General features: G+C 40.1%; 3 protein-coding genes across 3 annotated transcripts; 1 reads left to right on the forward strand and 2 right to left on the reverse strand.

Moving 5' to 3' along the window:
- Positions 1–266: 266 nt before the first annotated feature.
- Positions 267–6,887, reverse strand: dhps (deoxyhypusine synthase). The gene is made up of 10 exons (XM_070923083.1): positions 6,757–6,887; positions 5,221–5,420; positions 4,831–4,983; positions 4,585–4,706; positions 4,280–4,376; positions 3,989–4,075; positions 3,502–3,607; positions 3,315–3,418; positions 2,961–3,086; positions 267–1,479 (listed from the first exon to the last, which is right to left on the reverse strand). Exons 2-10 carry the CDS (start codon positions 5,413–5,415, stop codon positions 1,384–1,386), a joined length of 1,086 nt encoding a protein of 361 aa, XP_070779184.1. The 5' UTR covers positions 5,416–5,420; positions 6,757–6,887; the 3' UTR covers positions 267–1,383.
- Positions 6,888–7,953: 1,066 nt separating this feature from the next.
- On the forward strand, positions 7,954–8,410 carry LOC139300340 (guanine nucleotide-binding protein G(I)/G(S)/G(O) subunit gamma-12-like). Its single transcript, XM_070923393.1, has 2 exons — positions 7,954–8,046; positions 8,285–8,410. The coding sequence occupies exons 1-2, from the start codon at positions 7,954–7,956 to the stop codon at positions 8,408–8,410; spliced, it is 219 nt and encodes a 72-aa protein (XP_070779494.1).
- A 535-nt stretch (positions 8,411–8,945) lies between these two features.
- fbxw9 (F-box and WD repeat domain containing 9) lies at positions 8,946–12,728 on the reverse strand. The gene is made up of 7 exons (XM_070923669.1): positions 12,584–12,728; positions 12,342–12,486; positions 10,646–11,648; positions 10,400–10,548; positions 10,089–10,292; positions 9,932–9,997; positions 8,946–9,745 (listed from the first exon to the last, which is right to left on the reverse strand). The coding sequence occupies exons 1-7, from the start codon at positions 12,703–12,705 to the stop codon at positions 9,671–9,673; spliced, it is 1,764 nt and encodes a 587-aa protein (XP_070779770.1). The 5' UTR covers positions 12,706–12,728; the 3' UTR covers positions 8,946–9,670.
- Positions 12,729–16,560: the final 3,832 nt, after the last annotated feature.

The raw sequence follows: 16,560 nt of genomic DNA on the forward strand, positions 1-16,560 counted from the left end.
TGACAGTTGAACGGGAAGGAGCTGAGAGTCCCACCTACTGAGCAAACGCTGACCACACATGCATAAGTTGCTCTTATGAGCCCCTCGGGAGGATCTCACAAGGTGACTGGAGGCGCTCACCAGACATTATTTGAGCTCTGAAGCAGCATTCGCCACTCAGTGGATTGTAGCTGAGTAAGTTGGATGTGAATGAGATGCTTACAACTGTTTTTTTTCTTCTTCACTTTGACAAACTCTGGCTGCAGCAGCGACAGAGTGCACAGTGCTGAGGTCTGTCTTTCGTTTATTAAGAACAGATATGGCAAAAGGTTGAAGGCTGCGTCAGAGTTTACAGAACTGATGTTTGAGTCTCTCAAGTACAAAAACAAACAGGTTATAAAATGTAAGGTTTATAAAAATAGATAAATACACTCACCTCACACACCTGCAATCCAATACAACTGTTCTGCCAGAAAGTCTACTTTTATTATGCCTATAATGTTCAGTGTTTGTTGACACTGTGATAGAGGTGTTAGTTATTTTATGTTTCAGCATTGAGGTCATGTGTGTAGTTAGAAATGTGTTGAATTTACACATTTCCAACAATGTCACCAAAAAGTGAACATTATAAACTTTTTTATTATTATTTAAAATGCAACTGAAGAGCTTCAAACTTTATTTAAAATTCTAAATATTAGTTTTCATTATGTCTTGTGTGCTCTGTAATGCAAAAAATAGGTATATCCTTTTATACAACAAAGATCACAAACATAGTCATGTGAAATTACGTGGGTCCTTTGTGGCCATCACACACACCTACTGTACTATTTGTAATAGTCCACTAAAACCCCATTTAATACAGGAGGAAATTATTCATTTATGATTTATTAAGCTATACAGGCACATATTCTATCCTGTAACAGTGACAGTAAGGTAAAGGTTTGGATAATATAAAAACTGAGATGCAAAATGGTAATATGCAAGTGATGTGACTGTTCGTCAAGCCATAACTAAACTGAAACAAATCAAAACTTTTGGCGAAATAACAAAGCCTCATGAGTCTCACAAACACTCACACAGCTAAAAACCTGATGCAGTCTAAACAGTCTCTTTGTACATGCAATAGCATGCTACCCATGCTATTTCAGCTATCTGAATAGACAGGGAAAAAACTGTACTTGTTTTAGCAAGTAAATATTGTTATGGAAAGAATAACAACAGGAAACCCTCACCACTGACTCCCATAAAATAAGGTTTTCAATTGCAGCATCGTATGCAGTGCTGCAACTGAATATTCAACAGAAATGTTTATCAGACTTATATCTGCACTTAGTCAAACAATGGAAGAACCAGAGGAACAAAACTGGTTGTTGTTTCTAACAGAGCATTTAAGGAGGCAACCATTTAATCTGTTTTCTTGCCGGCAATCAGCTTGTCAGCGTGGAGAGCGAAGGTCTCCGCCACCATCAGAGGGAAGATTAAAGACGCATCTGCATACACCTGGGAACAAAGGAAGGAGCAGCGTATCACTTTTCTGTAATGTTACATACCCACTATACTAAACTGATGCCAGTCCCTGGCCTTTTATATTTATGTTTTGGTGCTTTGATGCCACCCTGCACCCCTTGGATCAAACATTGTGCAGACACTGCCACCTTGAGGCCAAAGCAGGGACCACAGCTCCTGGTGACCACTCCAAGCATTTGTTAGAAACATCAATTTTCTTTCCAGTTTCAACGGTCCAGCAAGCTATATTCCCCTGGTTGCCAAAACGATGTTGAATTAAGACACACAGATTTATGACATATAACCCCTATTTCGGACCAAATGTGTTGTTTACTGAAGAAGTTCTGTCACACTGGCATAATGCTGTCTCAGTGTCACTGCATGTTTGAGGAGATGAGATTAGAAGATTTTTCAACTAAAACATCAACAGTTAGTGTTTGATGTCAGCTAATCACCATTAAAGAGCAAGGACAAATCCACATCTGAAAAGAGTTCAGGTGCATTATCTAGGGCAGGGGTATTCAACTAAAATTCGAAGAGCATTTCCTCAAGCAAAGGTCCGGAACATCCTAATGTCTAACTTGCGTTGTGATTTAGTGTGATATATATTGAAGTAGCCTAGTAGTTGTATCAACGTCTGCATGTAATCAACAAATGACTGTCAAATCAAATAAAGAAAGTACAATTCAAAAACATTTTGACAATACTTATTGTTACTTAACATTGAACTATACAGGTATACAATGCTGTAGATATGTATAATGTTCTTCTCTCATTAAGTAAAAGAAGGGCTGCATTTAAAAATAAAATAGAGAAAATAAATAAAATAGCTTTTGAAAAATTGTGCATCTTAAAATAAAGTGCTTAATTTTTGAAAAACAAAATAAAGTGTAGCAGCAGCTTGAGTTTCCCTTTTTCTTTGTTAACTGTTTCACATCTTGACTTAACAGTCTCTCTGCCTGTATTGTTCACTCGTCTTATCGTCTGTCACTCGCCTCTCACCTCTCTCGTCTGTCTGTATTCAGTCGCAATGTTCATCGCCTGGAATGCACAGATTTGATTGGCTGAGTAGCATCACATGGGCTGGCTTAACTCATATGCAATTGGTCTGTGAGTTTCCTGATCCGCTAAACCAGTGCCGTAAAGACTAGAAAAGCTGCGCCGGTTAAAATAGAAGCGCCCCGTCAAAATTTAAAATCCCTTAATAATTTATTGATTATAGGTCTGGGTCCGTATAGGATGGTGTCTGGGTCCAGACTCGGACCGCAGTCCGCCTGTTAGTGACCTATGATCTAGGGGCTGTCAAAAAGCATCTGGAAAATATATGAAACAACTAAGTGAAGCAGAAGAAGGGAAGACATCTCACAATAACTTCAGGAAGTTATACGGAGGATATTATTATAATAATTTAAGCTTAATGTTGACATTAGTCTTGGTGTGGTCATGGGTAATATTGCTGGAATCAATATCTGTACCTTAACGGGTTTGGCATCCATTCTGATCTTGCCCCAGGACACAGCCTCATCAGGTCTGGCTCCAGAGTCAGAGCCATCAAACTCCTGACCCGTGTTCACAAACACTGCATAGTCAGCTCCATTCCTCTGGAAGGAGACAGAGCAGAGACAATGTGTCAAAAGATCTATGTCGTGAAGTAAAAACTACAATATTTCCCTCTGAATTGTAGTGGAATATTTGAGGAAATGCACAGTTACATTCCACCACTGATGGCCAACTTAATTTCTCAAAACTTTGCATAATTGTATACAAAACCTGATGTGAAGTCATGTATGAGTGATAGAAAGTAATAAAGATCACATGAAGTTAGTTACCATGAGATTAGCATTAGATATATGATGTTTGACCAGCCCTCCTCCCAGGATGATCATTCCCGTCCTTTTGGCAAACACCGCCTGGCTGTTCAGCCTGCGAATATCTGGGGGGAAAAAGTCCACATTCATGATATGACCAACAGATGACAATGAGACAGCTGTGGTGATCCTGTTCTGTTGCTTTTACCTTCCACTATGTCCAAAACCAAACCAGGATTCTTAAAAGAGTGGAAGTAGATCATGTCGCCCAGAGAGCCGTCTGTCAGGGCAGGACTGAACACTGGAATGTTATTCTGAAACAGAATTCAACAGTATATTTACTGACAGATACAGTGATCAAAAATACACTGTACATACAAACTAAACAGGGTAAGTAAGGCCAGGAAGTAGGACGAGGAACAAAGCAGAATAAAATAAAAGTTCAATCAACAGTTTCATACTGGATTTCTAGTCCACTGATTTCACTAGTGCCCACCAACCAAAGACACCACAATTCATTCACAATCCATATAAATTGGATACAATTTCTGAATGACAAATTGTACTATGCTTGCAGATAAACTGACTTTAGACTTCAGACTTATCTTGACTAACTTCAGACTTCACACAAACTCACTAATTAGTTTTTGGTTCCATTATGATGTAATACATTACCAATATAAACCAGTACTCACCTTGTATGCCCAGTAGTAGACAGACTCAGTATTATTGATCTCCTTGCCAAGCCGATGGATCATTTTGGAGGGAGTCCAACGGGTGCCCTGAAATAAGAAGTCAAAGGTCAAAAGGTCAAAAATCACATGATGTAGACACTGGAACACCCTGACTGTGCAACTTTGTGGAAAACATTTGTTTTTATGTGACGACATCAAACTAACAAGTACAGTGGTTTAGCCTACTACATACCACAGGTTTCCACTGTGTGCAATAGACAAACAATATCCTATTCACTCAGATCGACCCACCTCTGTGTTCTGCTCCAACAACATCTGATCCAGGATGGGCATTAGCCAGTCTTCAAACTTACAGTAGTTGTCATTAGGCACCAACAGATTCCCTATCCTACATCCAGCAAAGACAGAGGAGGAGGGAGAGATGATGGGATTGAACTGGGACCAGACATAAATAAGCATCATGTCCTTTGTCATTTTGAATGTCAAACTATTTCTGTAAGGCTCAGTGTAAAATGCCACCTTTGTTGCAGTTACACACCTCAGCATTATTCTGAGGATGTGAATTTGAGAGGTGTATTGTATCAGTAGTTGCCAACCTGTTGATGCCCCTCTGGCGGAGGTCCTTGCCAGGCAGGCTGAAGTCTCCCAAGTATGTGTGAGCAAGACACTTGATGAAATCCTCCTCTATGCCTCCAGCTGTGGTTACAATCACATCCACCTAATACAGAGTAACAAGACAGATTCTGATAAACTAGTGCCCCTGTCGAATTGGTTGATTGTTTTAGATGTTGCCTGGGATGTAACTATGGCCTGGATCATTATGACAATTGTATAAATTGCACCATTTTGTGCTCTGCCAGGTAGCGGATGCTCTCTCTGACTCCAGAGCTGATGAGGTTGGAGGTGTAACCCAGGAAGATGGTGCAGCCCAACTTTGGGGGTAATTCACACTCATTTCCTTCATCTGCCTCCACTGGCTCAAGACGCTTCTCTATCTGTGGGCGTGGAGGCATTAGACAACAATGGTCAACATTCATAATAAAGACAATTATTATTATTATCATTATTATTTAGTGCTGTGAACCCCATCGATAAAGTCACATTCACCTCAATTGTACTTGGGTGGGGGAAGAAATCCCAGAGACAAATACCTCATCTGTATGGCTAACAGAGGTAAATGAGAAAAAAAAAATTCTGTAAGATACAAACTGCTACAAAGGCATTCCTCTCACCATGTGGTTGATCTCCTGGATGGCCAAACCCAACCTGCTGGCCTGGAAGCCTGTGGTGAGGTAGGACTTCAGCACTGCCTGGTGATCAACCCCCTGGTTAAAGTCGTAGCCTCTGATCTTGGGCATGTCCTCTGGGAGGTCACAACTGGGCTTAAGGACAGCCTCCATGGCAACAGAAGGGGCATGGTCTGCCATCTTTTCTGCAAAAACAAAGAGAGCATGTTAGTGGAGTGGAGATGCCCAGTAGAGCCCTGATCAAGTAACAATGGATGTCATCTCTTCAGTCTGTGGTGACAGGTAGCAGCTTTGCTCTCACTGACATGTACAGAAAAACTGAGCCATGACTGAGCTCCCCAGCTACTGAGCAACATGTGCATCTGATGCATGAACAGCTGAGAAAAGTTGATCCTTGCTTATTAACCCAACCTCACTGAAAGTTTTCAAAAAACATCCTGAAGAACAGGCTCCTCAGAAGGCCTTTGGGCATTGGCCCTGATCAATAGAGAGGAATCAGATTCAGTGGGGGCAATGTTAATATTTTGGCATATTTCATAAGTACAATTATATAATGGAACACAACTGTTATACGCCCATGAATATCCAGTTTAACCAGCCTGAGGCTGATTTTGCTGTGCAAACGCAGATTGGAGACAAGCCATTTGTTTACTGCAGTGTTTGCACATACAGTGGCTTAAGGAGAGTGTTCAGACCCCTTTACTTTAGTGCTCTATGTGTTATAGATTTCATTTAAAATAGGTTCAATTAACTTTTTACTTTATTCAGAATCTTTATTCAGTACTTTGTAGAAGCCCCTTTGACAGCAATTACAGCAATCTGCAAAGTGGTGGAAAGTAACAAAGTACATTTTCTCAAGTACTGTACTTAAGGAAGTTTGAAGTGTTGTCATTTACTTGAGTATTTCTATTGTATGCTACTTTTTACTTCTACTACATTACACAGGGAAATATTGTACTCTTTACTCCACTCTATTTATCTGACTGTTGCTGTTACTAGTTACTTTACAGATTAAGATTTCACATACAAAACATATGAAAAAAATACCATGCACTGTTAACATAATGAAAGTGCGACATGTGGGTGTTGACAGCTATAACGTCACTAGTTATCGTTCTAGATGTATAGCTTCTCCAAACGAAAGACAGTCCTGGTATATTTGAAAACTGTCGGGCAAGCAAGCACAGCTACTCAGTTAAAAACAATAACGACAACAACAACTTTACAGCAACACAATTCACCTAAACGTATCAAAAAAAAAAACGTTTTCGCCCTGTTGTCAAGGTGTAAAACTCCGCCTAACGTTACTTATGGGGAAGTTGTCGTTCATTGGACAGGGAATAACTTCGATGTACATATTGCACATATTGTGTTTAATAGGTGCAGAATAACATCGATCATAACACGCAGAATCAATGTGGTCTGATGTTAGCTAGGTGACAAGCTAACAGTGAGCTGATCTTGTCCCATCGACTGGCTTTAATCATGACTAAACGTTTGAAGACAGCGATGAAAACATACCAGTTCTTGAAGAGACGTCAGGTGATGAAGATGGTTAAGTAGTAATCAACTGTCACCAAACACAACGAACACGGTTACTGATGATTTGCATTTCTGTAAACAACTCATGGGTTGCCTGCGGCAAACGAGCTTTTCACTACGGAAAGTGCGAAGGGACAAACATGACCAATCTATTTCTGCGCAAATCCCATTAGTGAACGTTTTATTTACCTTATTCGGTTATTTTTATCATTAAAAATTCAAAAACTGACGTAAACTTATTTAGTATTGATGATATGGAGTAAATAAAAAAACATTAATTGTGAAGAATGGTTTCCGTCACAGTTTTACATTACTGTTACGGTACATGAACAGCGTGATGGTCAAACCTGAACGTTACTTCAGCTGGACAAAGGTGTTTTAAATTATTACAGCACATTTTAAATGCTCATTATATGTTTTACAGGTAAAATGTCACACAAAGTAACTACAAAGTGCAGCTTTAAGCTAAATGTAGGGGTAGATATGACTATATTTCCATCTAAAATATTAGTTATTAGTATATATATTATTAGTATAAATTCTGAAACAATGGTAATACTCAAGCACCAGTTTTTAAAAACTGTACAGCACTTGAGTAAACATACCAGTCCTTGAGCAAGTGTTTTTCTTTAATGAACACAACCCCTTTAGCAGTCCCTTATCTGCACAGATTTAATAAACATGAGTGCATCATTTTTGACTACCTGTATTAGTGCCCACTAAAACACATTTAGCCAAATTAATAAAAACTTCAAATGTCCCACCTTTCTATTACTACATAAACAGACAAGTCAGCTGTACATTTTGTAAAAAGTAAACATTCATGTTGTAGCTTAAAAGCAGAAAGCATGCTTGAAGCACAGCATAATGCTTGAGCCAATAATCTTTTCATCGCTGGTGGCTGTGAAGTGATGTGTGATGTTTGTGACATTTCCAATACTGTGCTGTATGACCTTTTATATCACAGAGCCTTTGAACTGCCCCCAACAGTGAATAAAAAGGGGGGGTACAGGTGAGAAAAGGAAAGTCAGGAGCTTCTCTGACCAAACTCTCCTGCACAACCCTGCCTGGAGTCAACTCTTCAGATCAGGTCATTTTTCCTGCTGCTCCTTTTGGCGGAAGAAGGATATTGAGTTCAGATTGCAGGATTTTTGCTGAGTCTTTACACTGAAGGCAATGTCAGGATTGGTGTGCAGCAGCAACAGTGTTGTTCAGGCACAAAAACTGCTGGATCAACTTCGAGTGGAGGCAAGCATGGAGAGAATCAAGGTATGCAAGAATCTGAATAATCTGTTTAGTACATGTATGCTGGTTTCACATCATCATACACCTGAACTGCACCACTTAAGATCAGTTGTTTGAAGATTTCCATAGTTCGGAGCATACTGACATGCTTCATGTCTCTATTATTAACATCCAATGTCAAATAGTTTTTTTCATTATACTTTCAGTATTACAATGTATGAAATTCTGTAAAATGCCATCCTGTCCACCTTTATCCTGGCAGATCTCCCTGACAGCAGCAGACTTGGTCAGATACTGTCAGGATCACAGGCGCAGCGACCCCCTGCTCACCGGCATTGCCGCCTCGTCCAATCCTTTCAAAGATAAGAAGACCTGTGTGCTGCTTTGACTGTCATGAGTGGAGATGACCAACACATAACAGACTGCCATATGGACAACTTCTGTCTGAGAGTGCAACCACAAATTTTCTACTGTCAAATGTGGACAAACAGTTTATTTTAGTATGTTAATCACTTTTTGTTTTTTAATTTACATCTACTTTTTACCTTAGAGAATCTCCTTTGAGACCTAAATTAAAGACAACACTAGGCATACTGCACGTGAGGAGAAAATGTGGAAAGTACAGATAATTGTTTTATATTGGTAATTTCTTTTTTTTTTTTTTATAATTTTCTCACTTAAAGCTTGAATTACTATTGCTCCTTTACATAACCATATAATGAATGTATGTATTACAATAGTAAGAAATGACATGGGTAACTTGACTCAGGTCACTTTAAGAGTTGTTCAGGTCAAGTGAACTATTTGAAATTATAATATGTGCTTTGTCCATTCTAAACATTCAGCACAAAGCTGTTCCATCATAAATCCCCAAAGGGCAGTGAACAAATCCAGCCAATACTGACAATAGAGTTTCAGGCCATTTAATAGTCTTTCAGTTTTCAGTGTTTTAACGGATGCATCTGTAGAGTAGTGTGCAAATGATTTTAAAGTTAGATTTATCCAAGCATTTAGTTATACATTGTTAAATAACACACACACACACACACACACACACACACACACACACACACACACACACACACACACACACACACACACACACACTGCATATGCAGACGTACCTACAAAAAAGATCATACTGATTAGCACTGCTGAGTATGTTCAAATAAATAGCTTTAGTAGTATAGTGTCACAGAGGGCTTGGATTCAGATATTTCAAGTAACTAATGCTTTTTGCATAATGTCAGTTACTGTAATGGATTCACTCAATCTGTGAGCATGTAAATACAATAAACTAGTTTCCATTCCACGCTGTTTTTCTCAAAACACAGTGTCTTTGACAGCTTTTAGTACTGGCACAAACTGGCAAATAAGTGCATGGGACAAACATTAGCAATAAACACATTTCATGTGTTCACGTGTTTTTTGTTTGTAGAAAACTCTCTCAACAAGATCACACAAGGAATAAAAAAAAGGTTGAGGGCTTTTGGCTGAGCCAACACAAATGACCTTTTTTTATGTAATGTACTTGTTGTTTACTCCGTGCATTCCATTCCGTGCTGAAAGGCCGGTATGGTGTCGATAGCCTTCAGCTCGTGTCCACCTGCCTTCAAGTCTTGCCTCATAGTCTGCAGGTCTTGCTCTTTCATTTTCTGGGCCTCCAGACTTCCACACACACATCTCCTGAGGCTACAGCAAGGACTCCAGCATCCACACTCAGCTGACAGTTGAAGACAAGACAGACCAGTGTGGGTGAGAGAGGGAGAAAAATGTCAAGAAATGAGAATGAGCCCAGATTAATTAATTACGAATACCTTTAAAAGCAGAGAAAAACACACAAAAAAAACAAAGTAAGGTGATGGTAAACTATTAAAATGATCTATAAGATGTGGTACAAAGCACTAACCCCATTGACCCCAGCTTGGTGATGCAGTGTGCATAATGTCCTTGGAGGTGCACAAGGGATATGTACCTGCAATCCAGACAATAAATTACAATTTAAGACTGTTCAGTAGCAGAGTTAGCTAAATAGGCGAAGTAACAAGAAACATGCCTCATCTTACCTTGACAGTACGATCAGATGAACAGGTGTAGAGGCTTCCAGGGGACCTGTGGATGCCAGTGACTAGAGCTGTGTGACCCACATCAAACTGGGACAGGGGTTTTAAGGTCCCCGCCTGCATGGAAAAGGAGTGGAGCATGCCGCTGTTGTCTCCTGCCCACACTTCACAGCCACTATAGCTCATGGACAGCAGGTAAGAGCTCAGCTAGAAGTGGAGGGGTTGGTTGGAGTTAGTTGTGGTATACAGGTGCATCTGAGCATATATATGCACACAACGCAAAACAACACGCGTGTCTGTGTGTTTGCATCTACCCGAAGTCTCTTCAAGCCTTTGCCTGCCCTGCGGTCATAGACAGCCACAGTGCAGTCTTTACTCCCAGAGATGATGTACTTGTCATCTGCAGCTAGGCACATTACAGCGTTACCATGGAGACGGAGGCTTTTCACCAGGGGTTCAGCAGCTGTGGACAAAATTATGACATAATCAACCTCAGAAACCAAGTGATTTGTCAAACTGCCACTATATGGAAATGGAAGTCATATGCTAAACCTGCTCACCTCTGGTGTCATACATGCTGACCCTCTTGTCAAATGTACCAGCCAGCAATACATCCGGCTGACAAGACAAGCAGAGGACAGCGGCCCCGGCCCTGATCAGGCCCCTCTCTGCACCACCTGCCTGTAGGTCCCACAGCCTCACTGTGCTGTCGAAACCCCCTGAGGCCAGCAGAGGTCCCTGAGCTGCCAGGCACCAGACCCAGCCCCGATGGGTGCTGAAGTCACCCTGCCCTCCCAATGTGTGCAGCAGCCTGCCACCAGAGCTTGCATGTAGATCCCACAGTTTAACATTCCAGTCTCTGGAACCTGTGGCACAAACTGTCCCCTCTCCCCCCACGAGGAGGACTGAATTGACCTGGGCAATGTGGCCTGAAGGTAGGGTGATGCACTCAAGTGCTGGGGGTGGGCTAGGACTTCTGGTGGGTTGACATTGTTCCATCTCTTCCTGTCTGCCATTACGCAGATTCCTGGGGTCTGCCAAGCCCTCTTGTTGATTAAGAGCACCATCTTGCCCCTCGTCAGCATCAAATACCATCCTGTGGTTCCTTTCTCCTTCAATTAGTGCTGCTGCATCATCCTCCAGTCTCTCTTCCAACTCCTCTCTCAATCTTGCCAGTTGGTCCCCACCTACAATGGGCTGCATTTCACCATCCTCACCTTCCATCGCCACCTCCATCCCTTCATCAACACCATACGCAACCTCCTGCGCAACCACTCCCACCCCGTCTACCTCATCGTCTCTACCATCTTCCTGTCGTTCTGGTTCCCCATCCTGCCCTGCCCTCACTTGTTCCCTTTCCTCCTCCTCTTGTGTCTGTCTGGCTACAAGGTGAGCTTGGCCTGTCCAGCAGGTTATCAGCTGCTCCATCTCCAGGCAAGCAGAAGGCCAGTCAAAGTCCTCCCTTGGCCCCACTGGAAAGCCAGCTCGGGATCCAATTAATCTACGTGCCCGGAGCTGCCAAGCGGTGCTGTCCTTACCCACATTACCCAATGCATGACAGACCTAAAAAGAGGAGGAAGAGGGATTCAAGAAAATATCCAATATCTGCAAGACTGATAAAGTTTTAAAGGTTCCCTGTGGAATTTCTGATCTCTAGTAGCAATATGGAGCAGTATTTATTAATGTGGCCCTGTTTGTTTGCCAGGTGCATGCGCACGGGTATGCACATTCACACAGACAACATGATACACATTCCTGCTAATGGTTTCACATTATTTCAATGATCTTAAGGTGGTGGTAATGCAGAGACACGCAGCAAACAAAGGCAGGGGAAGAAAACTGCTTGCTAGTAAACATGAATGTAAACAATGCAGGATTTAAAATAATTAAAAATCAGCTTCACAAATGTTTTATGATGAAGGAAATACATTCAACACTTTTGTTAGACCTAAAGGATACACACAATGCATTTTAATGAGCAACACTCAATGTAAACACTTTTTTTACAAGACAACTCCACAGACTACCTTTAAATTAAGAAATGTTGACTCTGGAAATCTATACTTGCTTCATTTGTCAAGCAAAAATAAAAAAAACACCTAAATGACATCAATGACACACTATTATTTTTCCTCGTCACTTTCAGGAGTATACAGTGAAACTGGGAACACAAATAAGCAAGAATATTAGAAGACAAGACATCTTTAAAGGAATGTTATTAAAGTGATGAGCCAAAAAAAAATCTTTAAAACAAACCTTTGGCAGCACAGTGATGACACACTGAGCAGGAAGGTGCGAGGCAATGTGGGTTACCATCTCCCATGGTAATGACAACAAGCCACTTGCCTCAGCAGAAGGTGAGGGACCATCTACTGAGGATGGGTGACCAGGAGGCAGAAGACTGGAAGGAATATGAAGAGCAATGTGACTCGCTTATTAATCTCATATCCTTAGGCGATATGAACAGCCAGTTAATTAAGGGTGAAAGAAAGTCTTACCTCCGTAGGTCAGGCCCGGAAGCTTCACTGCCCGGAGATTTCACAGGGTCGGGAGATTGTCCATCCTGGTTACCGTTCGTCCCTGACTCCGGTTCATACAGGTTAACCCTGACCTCAGACATCACCTTTTCTCCTCTTGGCACAAGACCACTAACTCATGTAGCTACTGTAAGCCAACATTACTTTACACTACATTTATTTTGTATTGTTGGCTAATCTAAAATATTGTGACAATGAAACGTCGACAAAATGTTAGTTAAGCTAGCTCTTTAGGGCTTAGCCTAGTGTCAGCTAAATAGCGAAGTTAGTTGGCTACATTGGTAACGTTACATTTCAGAGATGACACTACACTACTTGAAGAAGGCTTTAGCTACCCATGAATAATCCTTTTCTTTTCGGTTTAACCGGATAGCGGTATCTGCTACAGATGTTTGTTAAATACATATGACAAAAGCCTGCGTTACAGGACAAAATGACTAACTTAACGTTAAGGTAACTACCCTACAGCTGTAACGTTAGCATAGAGTGCTGCTAGCTATGTTCTTGAAAACAAGCTCAGCCTTTAGTCAAAAGTCGTCGCCCGAGTCAGTGTAACAAGACTGAAATTTCGTGTAGCAGCGTTGATGCAGGGATATAGTGCTGCAGGAATGACTCCTAAAACACTTCCGGTTCCCTCGTCTCGAAGTCAATGGGTTTTTGGTTAGATGACTGAAATGAGGTCTGTGGTGAACACAAGCTTAAGAGATTTCAACGTTTTGTTCTACGACATAAAATACGCCACTGGTGAATTTTGAAGCTTTTTCTTGTCTTAAAAAGGCGGTTGCTAACAAGTGGCTAAATAAGACTACAGTGGTTGTCGCGGACATTCAAGCATAGTGGTGCTGATGTCGAAGTAATGTGACCGTGGTGTAGTTTGTTTATAGCCTAACATGAGCTTTTTACTTCTGGCGATTCATTTACGCTTCAAAAATCACAAGTGGTGTTCATTTCTGAAGACTATCTTGTTGAACCAAACGTTTAAATATCAAACTTTTGTTTGCCACAAAGGGAACCAGGGCGATGCTAACATCCGGGTTTGCCTACAAAAAACGTTATTTAAATAGTATAGCATACCTGTAACGTTTGGTGACAAGCATACATAAACATATATGTATATACACATATGTACATATATCTACACACACATACATATACATTGCTGTATATATTTTTAACTTTATTTTTCACTTAAATATTGTAAATGTTTATTTTTTTATTTTACATTTCTTATTTTTATATTTTCTACATACTTTTATTTCTAAATTGATGCTGCTTTCTAATCTTGAATTGGAGCACCAGTACTGTTAAATTCCCCCCCGGGGATCAATAAAGTATTTCTGATTCTGATTCTGGAACACGTCTTTATTATGTGAATTGCGTATTTGTACACAAACCAATTTGTCAGTGCATTAATTTTCATTTAAACGTCACTTTAATTCAATGAGGGTGGCAACATTTCTTCTAGCTCACCAGGAAGCGAGTGCTACCTGTTGTGGTTTCCAGTTTTACCGAAAAAGATCCAGTTTCCGTTGATCACACAGAACACCATTTTTAGCCGACTCAAAGCTTAATAGAAAAAAATTTATTTTCCCCTATTCACAAAAATTAAATAAAAAGGGATACATCAGATAACATCCCACCTGCACCACAGTTGAGCAAAAAAAAAAAGAAAAAAAAAAAAGGTACTACATCAAATTCAATTGCCAGCCTTGATATCAGATTGAAACAAAGTTATTAGTTTTCCACATTCTTCCCTAAGGTATGCACCAAGTACAGACTCTCCTTCAGTCCAACCACATCAAATTTGACATAATCAAATGGTCCGCTATAAAACAACGAAAACAAAGTATTCTTTAAATAAAAAGAATAAAAAGGAAAAAAAACTTTTAAAGTCCAAAACAATTTGTGCACTGGGGCACAAAAAAACCCCAAAATAAAATAAAAATAAAACAAATAAAAAACAAAATAAATAAATAAAAAAACTGTCACATGAGCATCAAAATTAAAAAAACAAAACAAAAAAAAACTGTGGACAACTTGCATTTAAATTTACGTCTGTATATAGCTTAGTGTATCACAACATGGCGAGTGGTAAAGCCTCAACTTTTTTACGAATTCTTTGTGGCACAGGAGCTGCATCCTTCTGAAACATTAATGAATGCATCACCAGGAACATCTGTCCGGCCTGTGATCAATGAGTGGCCACTTCACATCTCAATGCTTGCCTTCCAGTTACACCTGGAGAAGATGCCATTCAGTATTCACCCTCTAGGGTGTTGCGGCTTACAAAAGTGGTCAGGGATCCAAAACACAGCACACACATTGTTAACATCTGTGCTACAAAAAACTCCATGTCACATTGGTTGAGTGGGGAAAAAAAACACATCAATTCTTATTTTATAAAATACATAATCTATTGATGTGAGCTGATGAGTGAGTCAGGAAAACATTTTAATCAGGAAATAGATTTTGGTGTTTTCCATTAGTGACGGTCTTCATCTTAGGAGATTCGAGCACCCTGATGATCAAACTGATGTTAACTGGCAGGCAAATGTTGATACTCCCAGTGGCCACTTGAACTCAGGCATGACTCAAACTATGCCCCGGACATAACTTTATTGTAGGGCTGGTGCAAAGTTACATCTAAGCATTACTCGCGTACACACCTTTATAGTAAAATACCAACAGGCAAACAGCCATACACACACTTCCATTACAACCGTCCACTATGGACAATGACTAAATGTTAAAGCTGGATAAAGACCACCACTCTCTCAAATAAGCTAACCAGTGTTAGGGGAGAACTATTAGGACTCAGACTCAGTGTATTCCCAGGCATATCCTACACAGTATCAACGGGTGAATATATGGCAACAACTATCACTAGTTTGATCATAAGCTGGAGAAGTACCTTATTAATCCAGCAGTGATTTGAATTGCCATTGACAAAGCTCTTATAAGGTAGATCCCTCCAAAAGGACCTGTTATAAAATGACTAAAAAAAGGAGCAAGACTCATTGAAAAGCATGCAATGTCCATGACAAGGAGAAGCCTTGATGGCTCAAGTAGCCATCATTTAACAAAAAGCTTAGATGAAAAAGACAGGGACATTCTCAAACACAGATATGGATTGACAGGTGCACTGGGACTTGGATCCAAAATACTGCAATTAAGATGTCTCCCTCCTCTTAAATCCTATTCAATCCATTTTTAGAAGGAGCTACATTATAAAACTATGTTTAGAGGCCTCAAGTCTTACCCTAGTCATTTTACCATTGCTTAACATTATGCTTACTTTAGCAAGCCATTAACAGTCCTAAAATCACTTATCAAAAAAACTATCTCAAGATCAGTATATTATTACTGTATGTCTTACATTTGAAATTCTAAATTTCTTACAAAAGAAAAAGTGCATTATATCAGTAAGAACCAATTCATTCTTGGTGATGTCTTATCGCTCTCATTAAGTCTGTTTTGTAAATACTCTAAAAACAAAGCAGCAGCAGCAAAAAGGATTCTCAACTTGCCTACAGTATTTGAAATCTTGTTGCAGTGAGTGATTCTCCAAACAATCAGACATCAGCTGATTGCTGTATTAATCTACCTATAGTTGGTCATCACACACACGCACAGCCTCCATTAAACTATAGGGACATTGACTAGACAATATGTATGAATGGGAGGACAAAAGAACCAAGCACCTGACAGCTTCAAATTATGGCAGCCTCCCCATACTGACGACAATTCATGTAATAAATCAAGTGAGCAACAAGACATTCACTCAAACATGCGTCACTTAAGAGGTTATCATATGCCATGCAATAACTTGGTACTGCGGTGGTAAAACCTTAGAGGACAGACCTGTACTTTTTTTTTGCCTCAAATGAGGGCAAAAAAAAAAAAAAAGAAACCTATGATTCAAGGGGATTTCAGCAACC

This window comes from Enoplosus armatus, chromosome 17 (assembly GCF_043641665.1).
Source record: "Enoplosus armatus isolate fEnoArm2 chromosome 17, fEnoArm2.hap1, whole genome shotgun sequence".
Taxonomy (NCBI): Eukaryota; Metazoa; Chordata; class Actinopteri; order Centrarchiformes; family Enoplosidae; genus Enoplosus; species Enoplosus armatus.

Coding starts and splice junctions, on each gene's coding strand:
- fbxw9 (XM_070923669.1), bottom strand. CDS start 12,705: ATGTCTGAGGTCAGGGTTAACCTGTATGAACCGGAGTCAGGGACGAAC. Junction 10,549..10,645: donor CAGCATGTATGACACCAGAG/GTGAGCAGGTTT, acceptor TTTTGTCCACAG/CTGCTGAACCCCTGGTGAAA. Junction 9,746..9,931: donor ACCAAGCTGGGGTCAATGGG/GTTAGTGCTTTG, acceptor TTCAACTGTCAG/CTGAGTGTGGATGCTGGAGT.
- LOC139300340 (XM_070923393.1), top strand. CDS start 7,954: ATGTCAGGATTGGTGTGCAGCAGCAACAGTGTTGTTCAGGCACAAAAA. Junction 8,047..8,284: donor CAAGCATGGAGAGAATCAAG/GTATGCAAGAAT, acceptor TTATCCTGGCAG/ATCTCCCTGACAGCAGCAGA.
- dhps (XM_070923083.1), bottom strand. CDS start 5,415: ATGGCAGACCATGCCCCTTCTGTTGCCATGGAGGCTGTCCTTAAGCCC. Junction 4,984..5,220: donor TCCAGGAGATCAACCACATG/GTGAGAGGAATG, acceptor CCACGCCCACAG/ATAGAGAAGCGTCTTGAGCC. Junction 4,707..4,830: donor ACCTGGCAGAGCACAAAATG/GTGCAATTTATA, acceptor ACTCTGTATTAG/GTGGATGTGATTGTAACCAC.